The sequence below is a fragment of the Peromyscus californicus genome, unplaced genomic scaffold (assembly GCF_007827085.1).
Source record: "Peromyscus californicus insignis strain IS unplaced genomic scaffold, ASM782708v3 Scaffold_8__1_contigs__length_139910024, whole genome shotgun sequence".
Classification (NCBI taxonomy): Eukaryota; Metazoa; Chordata; class Mammalia; order Rodentia; family Cricetidae; genus Peromyscus; species Peromyscus californicus.
In genome coordinates, this window is record NW_026294606.1 from 17,356,600 (window position 1) to 17,373,098 (window position 16,499).

The 16,499-nt window shown below is 47.5% G+C and overlaps 2 protein-coding genes across 2 annotated transcripts in view; one reads left to right on the top strand and one right to left on the bottom strand.

Annotated features, from left to right (window-relative positions):
• Positions 1-14,128: 14,128 nt before the first annotated feature.
• On the bottom strand, positions 14,129-14,845 carry LOC128103794 (POLG alternative reading frame). The gene has a single exon (XM_052728442.1). It carries the CDS (start codon positions 14,843-14,845, stop codon positions 14,129-14,131), a length of 717 nt encoding a protein of 238 aa, XP_052584402.1.
• Positions 14,769-16,499, top strand: part of Kif13a (kinesin family member 13A) — a 187,964-nt gene continuing 186,233 nt past the window's right edge. The window contains 2 exon segments of the mRNA XM_052727207.1: positions 14,769-14,898; positions 15,168-15,258. Coding sequence (XP_052583167.1) covers positions 14,844-14,898; positions 15,168-15,258 — 146 coding nt within the window. The 5' untranslated portion in view covers positions 14,769-14,843.

A 16,499-nucleotide genomic window follows, 5' to 3' on the forward strand; every position in this document is an offset into this window, starting at 1 on the left:
AAGGGGGCTTCTGATTGCTGGACTTCAATACTTTGATAGCTGGATCTTGGTAGTCAGCCTCAGGACAGGGGAGTGGCCAAAGAGGGAATAGACCTTGGTGGCCAGCTTTAGGAATGTAATCTAACAGTTTAGCAAGGCAGAGGAATGGGAGAGAAGTGTAAGACAGAAACTCTAGGCGCCATGTTTGCCGCGCTCGGGCCTGCTAGAGCCCCTTCAGTGATATACAACTGTTATATCTTGTATAACTTGATGCCCTGACTGGTTAGCTGGTACCCGGAAGTGGAACAAGACGGTCCAATACAAAGCCCAAGGCAGCTGGGTTTCGTTAAGATGTCCAAACCCATCTAGAGAGAGAAGGAATTAAACATGCAGAGAATGGGATAAAAGCCCGTGTGGCTTAAAGAATCGAGGGCAGTAATTAAAATTTCCAGCTGTCCAGTTCCTGGCTGCAGTCCTCCACCAAAGAGATGCGTTTCCCAGCACCTGCCAGCTTGAGTGAGCCTCTGTGGCTCGTAATCCAGTGATTTCCTGAGGAGAATAAAGCCCTGCTTTTCCTTGCTTTGCAAACGCCCCTCAGCATCCCAGTATGGCCTTTAGTAGATCCCATTTCCTGTCAGATGTGGGGCCGGGCGGCAGTACTAACGCAAGTGGGTAAGGGTGGGGTCATGGCATTAATTCTTTCATTTATTCAAATCTTTTCTGGGTTCCTGGCTGGTACCTTCCTATTTCGTGGGATGCCAGTGAACTTTTGGGTTGATGGGAGTGTTTCTAGAACATCAGAACGAAGAAAGACTAGAAACTCATTTCTAACCTTTCCTCTGTGAGGGCTTTGAGAAGTTAATTCCTGAAACCATTAAGAAGAAAAAATCTGTGTGACATTGCACACAAATGTGGGAGATATCAAAACAGAAGTTTGGGAGAGGATGCCCAGAATGTGTGAGAATTTGAGGGGCTTTTTATGCCAGTAATTACTATAATAGCTTTATATTTCATATAAAGGGTTTCATGGTTCGAACAAGCGATCCCTCAGGTACTGGAAGAGGAAGTGACGTCATCTGGGGTGGAAGGACAAATATCGTGTCTCATGACTGAAGCACCATGTTGTAAGTGTTGTATCTATGACTGATAACTGTAGATGTAACCAACCATCTTGTTAAATAAGAAACACAGAACCAATGCAAAGAAGAAAGCCAAGAGATCAGAGCTAAGAGCCTTACCCATCTGCTGCAGCTAGCCTCTTCAGCCAAGAGAGCTACTTCCTGTGTTTTTGTCTTTATATAGACTTTCTGTTCTGCCTTCTCCTTGGTTGTAAACCCAACCACATGACTGCCTCGTCACTGCCTGTCTGTACAGACCTCCAGGTCTTCTATGTTTGGTATTGAGATTAAAGGCGTGTGTCTCCAATGCTGGCTGTATCCTTGAACACACAGAGATCTACCTAGCTCTGCCTACCAAGTGCTGGGATTAAAGGCGTGCACCACCACCACCCAGCTTTTGCTATGGCTTTAATAGCTCTGACCCCCAGGCAACTTTATTTAATAACATACAAATCACATTTTAGTACAAATAAAATATCACTATAGATAATGGCCCCAATACCAATGTGTCTCAGTTCTCCACTGCATGGCAAGCATTTTTATGTGGACATGAAGTACACGGTCTTTGGAAAGGTAATAGACAGTCTGGAGATTTCAGATGAACTGGGGGAGTCACCAGTGAGAAGACAGAACCTGGCAGGGGTGTGTGCATTAAGAACATAACTATCCGTGCCAAGCTCAGTAGCTTCAGTAGACCAGGACAAATACTTGGCAAATACCTGCTCGTTGTAACACAACCATTGTGGTTTACCCAGTTTTGATTGTGTCAGAGATTGTAATCCTTTTGATGTTTACATTAATATCATTTCCCTTTAAGCTCTTGATACTCGGGGGAGCCCCACAGCTTTTACCCTCATTCTTAGTCAATTCTGCACCACTGCGATAGTCTTCTCTTTCCTCTGTCTATTTCTCTCCCCAGAGTCTCACTATGGAGTCCAAGCAGGCTTCTAACTTTTGATCTTCCTGCCTCTACCTCCCCCAGTAGAATAAGAATCATGTACCACTACGCCTGGCTAGTAACTGAGTTCCCACTGGGGCAAGGTCTAACCTGTAGTCTTCAGGTCAGAATAAACCCTGAAAGATAGGCTTGTCTTGTTTTGGCCTTTTTTCTTCTCACATTGGTTTCCTCGTGGCCAGTTCCAAAACATTCCAAGAGTTCACATTCAAGAAGTAAGACTGTTCTCTTTCACAGAGGTCTACAGTTAATGTGTCAGTGTAGCCTAGTCAAGTTATCCTATCTACAGGCATGGGCTAACTCCACAATCAGAGTGTCCCAAGCCTGGGAAACCTGTTTGAGGAAAGAATTCCTGTTTCCACAACTCCAAAGGCTGCTCAGCGAGATCTGAGCTTCCTGGCGAGGTCTCTGGGTTCATGTGGCTGCTTAGGACCTCTGCACTGGGAGAAAGCGTGGCCCTTACCTGGATAAGCTGCTGGTCCCTCTCAGAAGAGGGCAGGGCAAGAGACCTGTGGTATAGATGGTCCCTAAGGGACCAGGGAGGTCCCCTAAACCTTCTCCTCACCTCCAGCTTAAACATCCGGTTCTCAGGTGATTTCCAAATCCTAACAGGGATGGGGGTGGTGCTCTAGTGACTGGGAAGGGAGCTCCTAGTGAACTGTATTAGTAATCTTTTTGTCACTGTGCTGAAACACCCAACAGAAGCAATTTAAGGAAGGACAAGCTCAGTTCTGCCCACAATCTGGAGGCTGCGCAGTGTGCTCCAGGTTCCCCATCTTTTGTGAGCCGTCACCCATGCTGGGGTGGGCCCTGGTGAGGCAGCTGTTCCTACATCACTCCTGCTCCTGTATGTGACTCCAGTGAAACTCATCGACTCACCAAGTTGGACTTTGGTATCATCCATACTTTGGTCTGTTGTGGGTTCCCTAACTGGAGAAAGTAGATGAATGTGTTTCATCTCTCCAGAAAAGATTTTCACACAGCAGATCTACCTGAAGATCCAGTTATACCATCCTTGAGCATATACCCAAAGGACTCTACATCCTACTACAGAGACACTCGCTCAACTATGTTCACAGCGAGAAATTGAAATAGCCTAGATGTCCATCAACAGATGAACAGATCATGAAAATACATACATTAATACAACGGAATATTATTTAACTATTAGAAAATGGAGTCATGAAATTCACAGGTAAATAGGTAGAGCTAGCAAAAATCATCCTGAATGAGGTAGCATAGACCCCAAAAGACAAATTCTGTATGTTTTCTCTTATATGTGGATGTTAGCTTCTAAACCATCAATAGGCATGCTATAATCCATATCACCATAGAGGTTTGGTATAGAGTTAGGGACTAGTGGGGAGAGATAGAACTAGGAAGGAGAAACAGAACATATAGTTATGGGGAGACAGAAATGTTAGAATTAAATGAAGATGGCGAGGGAAGAGGGGACTAAGTGGGGAATATAGGAGGGACAACTAACACTAAGAACCATTTGATGGGCCACATGGAAACCTAGGAGTAGTATGGGTACAGAAGCTTCTTAAAATATATGCATATAAAAAAGAAATCTAAATGAAGTCAATAAATAATAGGGGAGAGAATGCCCCAATTAGACATGTTTAGCACAAAGTGAAACCTCCATTGCTAGGAATGGGTTACATCTAATTGAGTTGTTGGCCAATGGGGCCCCATGGAGAACCCTCCAACAGCCAAGGCTATTGACTGCTCTCCACAGATTGATGGTAAGGCTCTATGCAACTCATTGAACACGGAGAAGTTGAGATGGTGCCTAACTAGAGTTTTCATTCCTACTGACCAGTGTTTGTGGTGCTGGAAAGTATTCTGCGCACAGAGGAGAAAGGTGACCACCGGCCCAACTACAAAACCTGCAATCTATAATGGTGACCTGTCTGCATGAAATGCTGGTATAACAGTGGCAAAAACGTTGAATGAGTAACCAACCACTAGATGAGTGGATTTAAGCTCCATTTCATAAGATGAAACCCCTGCTTGACACTGCTCAGGTGGCCAAGAACCTGAGACTAGATGAGCTATGGGCCAAGGGAAAATAAATTACTATTGTTCTGCTAAAGGACCATAGCAATGAAAGGACTTCTAATGACATTCTGCTATACCCATAGGCCAGTATCTCGCTCAGCCTTGTCAAAGAAACTTCCTCTTGCAGGATGTGGGAATTAATACAGAGACCCACCCACAACTGCACAGTGTGCAGAGAGTGAGAAACTTCGGAACACTTAGTCCTAATGAGATGTCTTCATCAAACTCTTCCTAGGGCTCAGGGAACTATGCCCAAGAGGAGGTGGAAAGTTCGTAAGAGCCAGAGGGGATGGATAACACCAAGGAAACAGTGTCTTCCAGACACAACAGAACTGACACTCATGAACTCACAGAGACTGTGGCAGCATGCACAGGGTCTGCACAGGTCCACGCCATACACAAGCTCCCATCTCAAACCAAGAAAGCTATCCGCAAATGACAACTTCTGGCAAAAGAAACATTAGTTTTCTCCAGTGGAGTTTCACTGCATATACAAACCATATGAAGGGCAAGCCCCAGGCCCAGCAGTAGATGGCCAACACAGAATGAACTAAACGGTATTTATGTAGATTTTTTTGTTTTGTTTTATATCGGTTTGTTTGGGCACTTTTTATCTTACTTGTCTTTTTTTATATTATGGTTTTTGGTTTTGAGTTTTTATGAGTTTTCTTTTCCTCTGTGTATGTTTCTTGTGCTTTTTCTTTTTAATTCTGATTTTTTTCCACCTGTTTATTTTCTAAAAAGAGAGGGAAACAAGGTGTGAGGTTTGGGTGGATGGGGAAGTGGGAAGGAACTTGGAGACAATGGAGGAGGGTGAGCCATGATGATAATATATTGTATAAAAAATATATTTTCAATTTAAAAAATTGTATGCCTAGTAAACAGATTTTCAAATCTTGCGTAGAAACCATTGAGTAAAGTTTTGCGTGTTCAGGAACAGGTGAAGAGACCTCACTGAAAACTTGCAGCTGACAGGGCACTACCACATTTACCTCTGATGCCCTGAGGTGGACCTCAGCATGATTGGCGAGACAATGGTCTTAGGAAGATGAATTTCAATAATTCTCCTGATGCAAATTAAATGTATATTGTTGGAAATGGCAACATTGGTTGAATAAAGTCTGGAGGAAAATTGTCAAAAAAAGAAAAAAATGCTAAAGTGTAGCTAGAGTTTTCCTGCCTTGCCCACAGTCAGAACAAATCTCTCTCACTCGTCAGTCCCACAGCCGCTCAGACCCGACCAAGTAAACACAGAGACTTATATTGGTTACAAACTGTATGGCCATGGCAGGCTTCTTGCTAACTGTTCTTATATCTTAAATTAATCCATTTCTATAAATCTATACCTTGCCACATAGCTTGTGGCTTACCAGCATCTTCACATGCTGTTTGTCATCATGGCGGCTGGCAGTGTCTCTGACTCAGCCTTCCACTTCCCAGCTTTATTCTCCTCCTTGTCCCGCCTATATTTCCTCCTGGCCACTGGCCAATCAGTGATTTATTTATTGACCAATCAGCAACACACTTGACATACAGACCATCCCACAGCACTAAAGTCTTCAGCGTCTGTTGTCAGCACAAGGTGAAGAGCTGTTGGGTGATCTTTTTTTTTTTTCTTGGTTTTTCGAGACAGGGTTTCTCTGTAGCTTCGGAGCCTGTCCTGAACTAGCTCTGCAGACCAGGCTGGCCTTGAACTCACAGAGATCCACCCGGCTCTGCCTCCCGAGTGCTGGGATTACAGGTGTCCGCCACCACCGCCCGGTGGGTGATCTTTTCCTTTCCTTCTGCACCAAAGGCAGCACTGTCTCAGCTATGAGAACAGAGCCACATCCTGCCGTGATGGACAGTCAATCAGCCCTGGACTCGGAATGCAGAGGACCAGAGCCGAGCCATACCCTGAGGTGATGGACAGTCAATCAGCCTGGGACTGTGAGAGCAGAGCCACACCCTGTGGTGACAGATAGTCATGGGAAGGAGGTACTGAGCTTTGCTTTTGAAGCCACCAAGATTGGGAAGTTGCTGGTCACCACAGAGAACTCAGCCTAGATGGATGAATACAGTTGCTTAAGCTAGATTTATAGAAAGCCTCTTAGGAAGTATTTGCTTGCCCTGGGATTACCTTTTGATTCTCTGCTGACTTAAGCCATTAGCATTTTTTTAGGTCATCCAGACAGCCTACTACTGACTGAAATAACTTAGTCTCACAGAAATCAGGTGACCTGAGAGTCTCTGGATGCTTGCTGTCAAGTCCTCAGAAACCACAGCTTCCCTGTTTCTGAAGTAAGCCTGTACCAGCTAGAACTTTCCGGCTCATAAATATATGCAAGAGCTTGTAAGCAAAGGCCATCCCACTGGCCGGCTCACATCTGCTGCAGTGGTTGGTCATGGTGGCCTTTAGGAAATGGAGAGGTAGTTCTGAAGAATGTCGGGGCCAGGCTGTGTTGTGGGGAGCAGTCACTGTCTGTCTCATAGTGTACCCCCAATCTAGGGCTTCTTTTTGGGGAAGACTACCTCTCCTCTACCCAAGAGCCCCTGATTTTGGGCTTCCTTTCCTCAGACTGAGTCCAGCATAAGCTACTATCTGTCCAGCCCCTATGTCCGCGGTTCTTAACCTTCCTAATGGTTTGACCCTTCAATGCAGTTCCTCATGTTGTGGTGATTCCCCCAACCATAAAATTATTTCATTGCTACTTCACAACTGTAATTTTGCTGCCGTCATGAATTGTAATGTAAATATCTGTGTTTCCCGATGGTCTTAGGCGACCTCTATGAAGGGTCTCGACCCACAAGTTGAGAACTGCTGCCCCAGAACCTCCCTTGCTTCTGTGCTGATTATTTCAGCTAGCTAAGCAAGGTTAAGAAGAGAAAAACAACAACACACCAAATTAGAGAGTTACAGGTCCTTTGTTGGAAGTCCGCCCAGTTAGACTCCGTGGCCTTCTTAGACAGATAACTTCTTGAATTTATGCTTCCGGCTGTCTTTGAGGACTTTTAGGTGTGGGGTGGGGACACATACATCTAACAATCAAAGCAACTTAAAGAGCCCATTGGATAAGAGGTTTGTCTGTGGCCTCCAGTGGATACTTGGCTGTTCTGGGGGGATCTAGGTATTATCCCCTCAGGGGAGGTTTTAAGGTCATAATATGGCATACCGTGGGAACTTCAGAAATGTGATAGGTGCCGTCTCCTGTGTGTAATCTAGGCTCACCGAAGGAAGAAATCCTGGATGAATAAATAATAGTTGATGTTAGGGCTGGGATGATGTCTCACACATTAGGAACACTCAAGCTCTTGCAGAGGACTGGGGTTTCATCCCCACACTCACATTTGTAACTTTTCTGGCCTCTGCAGGCATGGCACACATATGGAATAAAAATAAATCTTTTAAAAAATAGTGGATCTGATGGTGATGATGGTGGTGGTGATGCTGATGATAGTGATGATGATTGTGGTGATGATAATGAATAATTATACTATTTTATATTTAACCCTTACCACACACCAGATACTGCTCTAAGTAAGTGTGGTTCAGCAATGTAAGCGCCATAATTATCACCCTTTTCGAGATCAGGAAATGGAGGGAGCAATGGGGTAAGGATTCAAACAAGGTCACACAGTTTGCAAGTGGCCGAGCTGAAGTGTACATCTGGACTGCAGAACCCCTCAGTGGATTCTTTCTCTTCCTGATCTTGGTACCTGCCATGCCCCATCTCGCTTATCATATATGTATCCAATTCCACTAGCCCCTCTCTGAGAGGGGCTCAGTGGAGGAGAGCTGAACTCCAGGTAGAAGGGCAGGGTCTGCACTGACTGTGGAATTTATTGACACCCTCCATGTAACACTCGCTGCCCCTGAGCATCTCACGTCTTCTCAGTTTCAGCCTACTTTCTCAGGTTAACGACATCCTCACCGTAAAGAATCTAGAGTCAGGGACACGGCTCATTCTTGGGGGGCTTCTGTTAGTTACTTTTCTTATTGCTGTGGTGAAGTACCCAGAAGATATAGCTTGGGAGGGGATTTATTCTGGCTCATGGTTTGAAGTGATACAGTCCACCATGGCAGGGAAGGCATGGCGGCTGGAAAGTGAGATCACATCGTGTTGGTACCCAGAAAACAGAAAATGGTGAATGCCAGTGCCATCTGGCCTATTCCAGTTCCCTTTAGTATTTGGTCTGGGCCCCCACACTTTGGGATGGAGTTGCTCGAATTTAGTTCATCCTCTCTGGAAATGTCCTCACAGACACACCAAAAAGTGTGCCTCTAGTGCACCAGATATGTCTCAATCCCATCAGGCTGACAATTAAAATGAACAATCCCAGGGCTTGGATTTGAAGGCTGCATGGTTGCAAAGGTCCAGAGAGTCCTCTTTCCACTAAACGTCCCTGGACAACTGCTCCACTGCCCTCTTTCAGAGCAGTTTTCCTGGCCTACCTGGGACAATGATGATACAGCCATGCCACAGCCCTCAGGATGACTTTCAGGAGGGACCAGCTGTTCAGTCTGTGATGGGAACTTCACAGGTGTCAGCTGATCTTATATCCCCATGGGCCTATGGAGGAGCTATTTCCACTACCATCATCCCTCCATCCTCTTGTTTCAAATTAGGAAATCAGGGCTCAGAGGAGTTCATCTGGATTCGATTGTCCAAAAAGGGAGGTTTCCGGTTTCATACCTGACATTCTGCGTACCAGAGTTCCACCCTTACTCACAACCCTCTGACCCTCAGACTTGGATCCCCAAAGGGAAGATTCTGACAGACTGTGTGAGGCAAGAATTATAGTCCTGAGCAGGTAGGTGGATGGGTGGAGGGTCACACATCACAAACACAGCCTGCAAGGAACCCATGGGTAGGGTGTGGAGGAGGAAGGAACGGCAGTTCTCAAATGGAATCTTCTACTTCCATGTGTGGTCGGAGTCCAGATTCCCCACTTGTTACTCATGAGCCAGCTGAAGATTAAGCTGTTCCAGGCTCCATGTTAGTGAGTGAGGTGAGATAATGCTTCTGAAGCCTCTCTTTTGTATCGCAAGCTGTCCAGGGAGAATGGCCGGAACAGTGGAAGAACATATTATGTGACGTGACGTTTTCCTAAAAAAGGGCTGTAACAAATAGTTCCTGTTCCACATGTTCTTCTTCAAGTATAACTTTTGACATTTCCACACAGAGATAAGGGGCTTCGGCCCTCTGCTTGAATCTAAGAGGTCCTGTGATGATGGCAGATGTGCTACCATAGGATTTCTGTGGTTAGGTCAGAAAAGATGAGAGAAATTCCACAGGCACCTGAAATGCTTGGAACGCAGCCCACTGCATGGTTGGTTAGCCTTCTATCACTGTTGAACAATATCTGAGACAAACAATATATAAGGAAGACTTACAGTGTGAGAGGTCTGCCGGCCTCATTGCTTGTAATCTATGGTAAGGCAACCACCATGATGGGGCTTGTGTGGCAGAGCAAAGCTGCTCATCGGGTGGTGGCTGTGGAACCATACAGAAGGAAGAAGGGGCTAGCATCCTAATGTGATAATAACCCCACTGCTCTGACTTCTTCCCACTAGGCTCTAACACCTAAAGGTTCCCTCAGATCCCAATCTCGCCACCATCAGGTGACCAGGCCTCCAACACACGGGGTTTGGAAGTCATCCAAGATTGAAACTTTATACCCACCCGTGCAGAGAACCCATAGAGAAGAAGCTTGAGATGAGACATGTTTCCTCAGCTCTACGGCTCCTGTCACCCACTGTTCCGGTGCCAACTGTACACACTGATGATCAGACAGAACCAGACCTCCTCAAGTTCGTGACTCACTGGAACTACTGGGGCTGTTATGGCTGTCACTAAGAGTTACTAAAGTTTGGGTGGGGGCAGATCTCTCATACAACATATACACTGAGTTCCAGAAGTCTCCAGAGGGACGTGAATGCCACCCACAAATATCTGAAGATGTGATGTGTACAGGAGGTAGGCTTGGTGTATGTAGCTGTGACAAGCAGCACTTAGAGCCCAAGGCGGCGGGGGGAGGGGGGTTGTAGAGGGACAAATTTGGTGCTTCACAGACGCCTTTTCTGAGGACAGAACTTTCAAATGAGTCACCTGACAGTGTGCTTGAAACTGGAGTTTCAAGTGGAAGATGAATGGCAACCTTGGAGGACCTGAAGAAAAGCCTAGCAGATTTCCAAAGATACATGCAGTTCTTAAAAGTCGAATTTTTTTATTATGTTTATTTTAGTGTGTGTGTGTGTGTGTGTGTGTGTGTGTGTGTGTGTGTGTGTGTGTGTGTGTGTATACACATGCGAGCAGAGGTATATGTGACAGTCAGGGAATTGATTCTCGCCTTCCACTATGTAGGTCCTGGGGATTGTACCCAGGTTCTCAGGCTTGGCAGCAGGCATCTTTTCCTGCTGAGCCATTTCACTGGCCAAGATATCATTTTTTCTATATTTTTAAGTTTTATTTTGTGCACATGAATATTTTGCCTGTATGGATATAGGTGTACCACATGCATGCTTGGTGCCTGCAGAGTTCAGAAGAAAGCATCGAATCTCTTGGAACTGGAGTTAGAGATGGTTGTGAGTCATCATGTGGGTACTAGGAAACAAACCCAGGTCCTCTGCAAGAGCAACAAGTGCTCTTAACCTTTGAGCCACCTCTCCAATCCCCAAGACATAATTCTTAATAAGTAAAGATAAAGAGGCTCTGAAGATCACATATTTAGCGAACTCTTTTTAGAAGAGATAAAGAGGAGATGAGGCCTTTCATGTCCAAGAAGGCTGGAGAAGCAGGGCGGGCCACTTACATCGGAGCTGTTTAACCAGCGACACTATGCCACGCCCCTCTCACCTGAAGACCTCTTCTTTCCCACTTAAGGGCCTTTCCTGATTGTGAATTCCTTTGCTTCCTTCACACCTCACATCCCATGGCTTGCTAGATCACTCCACTTTCCTCTCCACAGCAAGCGTCCTGCCTCTGTTTCTTCTGCTCCATTTGCAACACCATTGACTTTCTTCATACCATTGAGGCCTCTCCTCTGGAAGTCTGCAACAACAGCCCTCTCAATGGAGGGAAGGCTGTCATCAAGAGATTGTGTCATATCCCCCCCCCCCCCCCCCCCCCCCCCCCCCCCCCGTGTGGCAGTGCCTCTTTTCAAACTTATTGCACTTAGAACAGAGGCCATTTCTCAAGCACAAGAGCCGTTGACGGTGGGGCTGGTGTGCTTAAGGCCCTGGGTTCAGTTCCCAGCATTGTTAAAAACTTCCATGATCAAGTAGATAATGAAAGAGAAGAAGAGAAAATGGAAAAGGGAAGAGAGGATTCTCTCTCTCTCTCTCTCTCTCTCTCTCTCTCTCTCTCTCTCTCTCTCTCTTTCTGAGACATGGTCTCACCGTAACCCAGGCTGACCTGGAACTCTTTTTGTTCCTCCTCCTGCCTTAATGTCTGGAATTCTGGGATTCATAGATGTGCACTATCATGCCTGGCTTCTTGCACTTGTTTCTTAAGATTGTCATAATATGGCTGGCGGCGGTGGTGGTGGCCGGCCCACTGCTTTAATCCCAGCACTTGGGAGGCAGAGGCAGGTGGATCTCTGAGTTCAAGGCCAGCCTGGTCTACAGAGTGAGTTCCAGAACAGAGAAACCCTGTCTCAAAAAACCACACACACACACACACACACACACACACACACACACACACACACACACACAAAGATTGCCACACTATACCGTGAACATTGTGGTATAAAACAAATATCAATATATTGTTTCCCAGACCTCGGGAATAGACTTCCAATTTCAAGGTGCTAGCAAAGCTCTATTTCTTCTGAAGGCTGCAGGGAAGAATTCCTCCTTGTCTTTCCTAGGTTCTGGGAGCTCCTAGCAGTCCTCAGCATTTCTTGGCTTCTGGTTGCATCTGTCCAGTCTGTCTTCATCTGTCCCTGGCTTCCTTTCTGCATATGTGTGTGCCTGGACTTCTCTCTCCTTTCTCTCACAATGGCACCAGTCATTGGAGTTAGAATGAATTCTAAGTCAGTGTGACTGCATTTTAACTTATTTTTGCAAAGACCTTATTTCAAATGAGGCCGCATTCACAGGATCTGGCAGATAGGACTTCAATGTATTTTTTGAATTAAGGACTTCTTTATTTTTATTTGTGTATGAGGATTTTCTTGCATGTATGTATATATATACATATATACGTGTATATATACATATATGTGTATATATATACATATATATATATATATATATATATATATATATATATATATATATATATATATGCCTGAGGAGGCCAGAAAAGTGCATAGGATCCCATGGAACTGGAGTTACAAAAACTGAGTGCTGGTGTTCTGAGAGAGCAGCAAGTGGTCTTAACCCCTGAACCACCTCTCAACCCCTTGAATGTATGTTTTTTTTGTTTTGTTTTGTTTTTGTTGTTGTTCTTTAAAGATTTGATTTTTATTTTCTGTGTAGGAGTGTTATGCCTGAGTGTATGTCTGTGCACCAGGTGTGTGCAACTGTCTATAGAGGCCAGAAGAGGGAGCGGAATCCTTGGGAACAGGTGTTACAGATGATTATAAAGTGGTTGTGAGATGCCAAGTCACGTAGATGCTGGACGTTGAATGCAGGTCCTCTGGAAGAGTGGCCAGTGCTTTTAACTGCTGAGCCATCTTTCCGGCCCTGGATGTGTCTTTTTTTTCCTTGATACTCAATACTTTACAACTACCACTGTTGGAAAGTGCCAGAACAACAATTTAGCATAGGGAAGGTATCTCGTTTATTAAATAGCTCTGGCCGAAGTGAACAGTTTTGAGAAAGCGGGAGGTAATGTTCAATAGGGCCAGCCAGAGGGATTTAAAAAATACAAAAGCATACATAATCAAAGAATAGAATTTTAATTTCCTGGCAGCTGGATGCAGGAGAATATAGGAAGTAAAGCTAGGAGGTTTAGGGAAGAGGATATCTCAGTAATCCAAAGGTGAGATTCAAGATATTGAGTTAGACTGTGAGCCCCAGAGGCTCGTGAATCCTGTTGCAGAAATAGCCCAGGGCCTTTAGCCAACAGCCTACAAAACTGTTGTGTGTGCGCGTGTGTGTGCGTGCGTGCGTGCGTGTGTGTGTGTGTGTGTGTGTGTGTGTGTGTTCAACACATTTGTTAGTAGGCTTGTAGCACTAGGAATGGAGGGGGCAAACTGCAGTAAGACACCTCTCCTCCCCCATGGCCTGAGTTAGTGGGTCCTGAAACAGGGCGGAGGTGACTAGGAACAGCAGCTAAGCAGTATTTCAAGTCAGGCTTCCAAAGAGCTGGAGGTGTGTGATTCAGTGGTACAGCGGTAGACCGCATCCGCAAGTCTGTCGCATCACAGGGCACCAGTTGGTGACAGACTGAATCCCTCATATTTAGACCACCTGCCACACGTGGTTTACCATAATAAGTATTTCTCTGCCCTCAGAAAACAGGGCGAACAAAGCTGTTCAGCTTTGTGTGGTCTCTAGAGCACCGCACAACAGGACGCGCTCAATAAAACTCCCCATAAAGCAGTTCGTGAATGAGTGAATTTGGATATTCACGCAAAATCAAGATTCCCCGGAGCCAAGCTCTGGCTTTTAGCGCGTTTCAAAAGGCCTGGCCCAAAGTAAGCGCCTCCCTCGAGCACTTGTTGAACCAAACAGTGAATCTGCTTCCCTTGGTTCCTCCCAGGCAGGGAGGTCTGGCTTTGGCCAAAGCGCCGACCGCGTTGCGGTTACATTCTTACGTAAGAGTTAATGAAGCCTCCCCGCCCTCCGGACCCCTCCCATTGCAAGGACTCAAGGGAAAGAAAATAAGCGCAGTATTTACAAACACTCGGTTTCGGTGGTCCATTTCAAAATCAACCCCAATCTCGGTTCACCACAAAGATCTTAAAATATCACTGTAAAGCTCGGTGTGGGGCGCTGAGGGGGCGGCGCGCTGTGGATTTCGGGGGAAGCGAATGGATGGTGTGGATTAGGCCTGCGCGCCCGGCATCCGTTCCGAGCCCCTCATACCGCCCCAGTGCCCTGGCTGTGAGGGTGACAGCGGCCCCTGAAGGTGACTCGAGCTCCACGCGGTGCCCGTGAGGTCCCCGTAGGCTCCTGAGCAGGGAAAGCAACGGTACTCTTCTCCAGGCCCAGCTGCTCAGAGCCCAAGGCCGATCGCCTTTGCAGGGCGCCCCTTCCCGGGTCCCAGCTGCCCAGAGCCCGGGGCCGATCGCCTTTGTAAAACGCCCCTACCCCGGGTGCCCGGAGCCCGGGGCCCGATCGCCTTTGTAAAACGCCCCTTTCCGGGTCCCGGGTGCCGGGAGCCCAGAGCCGATCGCCTTTGTAAAACGCCCCTGCCCGGCTCCCAGCTCGCGTTTGCAACGGCCTTACATCCCGGGCGCGGCCCCCAAGGGCTGAAGATGGCGACGCTGCCCGGCTCCCGGTGGCCGCGAGGGGCCGCGGTGCTGCGCGCACGGCCCGGCCCGAGCGGCTAGAGCGGCGCCTGGGCCCGCGGCCTCCTCCCGCTGCCGCGCCCCGCCCCGCGCCCGCCCCTCCCCGGGTCCGGCCGTGCCCCGCGTCGCGCTCCCCCGGGATGGCCCGCGCGCCTCGGCGCTGCGTCTCGGAGCTCTCGGCGGAGCGGCGGCGGCCGCGCTCGGGGGGGCGCGCGGCTGCGGCTGCGGCGGCGGCGGCGCGGCGCTTGAAGGGGCCGCGTCGGGCGGAGCAGGGCGCCGCCAACATGTCGGATACGAAGGTAAAAGTTGCCGTCCGGGTCCGGCCCATGAACCGAAGAGGTGAGCCGCTTTCCCCCAGCTCCTTTTGCATTTCTGCCCCGGCCGAGGGCGGGGGTGGGGGAATGCAACTTTGCAAACTGCTGGGCGGCGGGGGTCGGGGACACCGGGGTGGCCCGGCGTGGCCCCGGGTGGAGGCGGCGCCCAGGCTCCGGCCGCGGCCACTATGTGCCCGGGGCGCCGTCTCCTTGCCTGCCGGGACGGAGCCACGCGCGCCGGCTGCGGTCGCCGATGCTCCACTTTGCAACGTCTCCCTGCCCCTGTGCTTTCAGAGCTGGAACTGAACACCAAGTGCGTGGTGGAGATGGAAGGGAACCAGACGGTCCTGCACCCTCCTCCTTCCAACACCAAGCAGGGAGAAAGGTAAATCCCACCCCGCCGGCTCCTGCCAAGTTTGAGCCAGGAAAACCCGAGTGCGCTCTCCCATTGTTAGCGAGGGTGGCTTCAAGTTTGTCCCACGCTCATATGGGAAGCGGTTGCAAGTGCAGGGTCCCCTCCTCTCTCTGTGTCCCTCTCTTCGTGTCCCTCTCTTCTTGTCCCCTCTCATCCAGAGCGGTGTCCCCTAGGCAGGGAAACCTGGCCAGAGTCAGCACTCCTGACTTCCAGGCTCCCAGAACATGAAGGGACCGGATGGAGCCCTGGAGATGTGTAGAACAGGCCACATTTTACAGATAGTAAAACCGATGTCTGAAGCATGCAAATGACCAACCCAAGGTCTTATTGATGGAGTCTAGCGCCTGCTAGTCTTACGCTGGCTTATTTGCCCCCTTTAGCAGAACTGCTTAGGGATGTTGTATGTGAAAGGGGGGCCGGGAGCCGATAAATTAATCACCCGGGTACAAGGAAGGCTAGGTCTTTAAAAGCCTTTAGGTTGTTGGAGGCGGTGAGTTGAGATGGTGTCTGAAAGCAAGGATTTTGATTTTCAAGGAAAACAAATAGAGCCCTGATCTGGAGCTATTTAGACGCAGGGATGGGGAATGTCTAGAAGGGGGCTGCATTTTCTAGATGTCAAGGCATTTGCATTTGAAAAGTCGTAACTGTGGGATCCTTATTAATTCTTCTGTGTTCCATGCAATGGTATGGGAAAATGCCCTAAAATAATGTGAATATTTGGCATTTTTCTGGTAAGCCCCTGAGAAGAAATAGGTTGGAATTCATTTAGCATGGCATTGTAGGAGCTTGTAAAAATAGAAAAGAAAACCGAGATTCAAATTCAGCTTGGAAATGAGTATGAGTTTGTCTCTGAAAATCACCTGTTGATTGATGCGCTACATAATGAGTGAATTTTGCTCTTCAGAGTTTCCTTCAGACAGACTGTGAAGTAGGGGCTGTTACTTTATTGCTAACCCAGGCAGCTGCTTCCTTCTATAATGGAGCTGCGTTACAGCCCAGCCTTGCTAAATTTGGGGTAAGACTGTTATGAGGGAGAAGATTAGGGATTCTTTGCTTTTAGTGTTGAGCCTAGCGTGTTTCATTCACTTTGCAAACATTCTGCTTTTCCCTGGAGATTCTTATAGTGACATTTAATGGCTAAGTTATTTTAAAGATGTGTCAAATACTTTTATAGAAATGGATGTATCCTTGGACAGTATTTTTAGACATGT

Coding starts and splice junctions, on each gene's coding strand:
- LOC128103794 (XM_052728442.1), bottom strand. CDS start 14,845: ATGTTGGCGGCGCCCTGCTCCGCCCGACGCGGCCCCTTCAAGCGCCGC.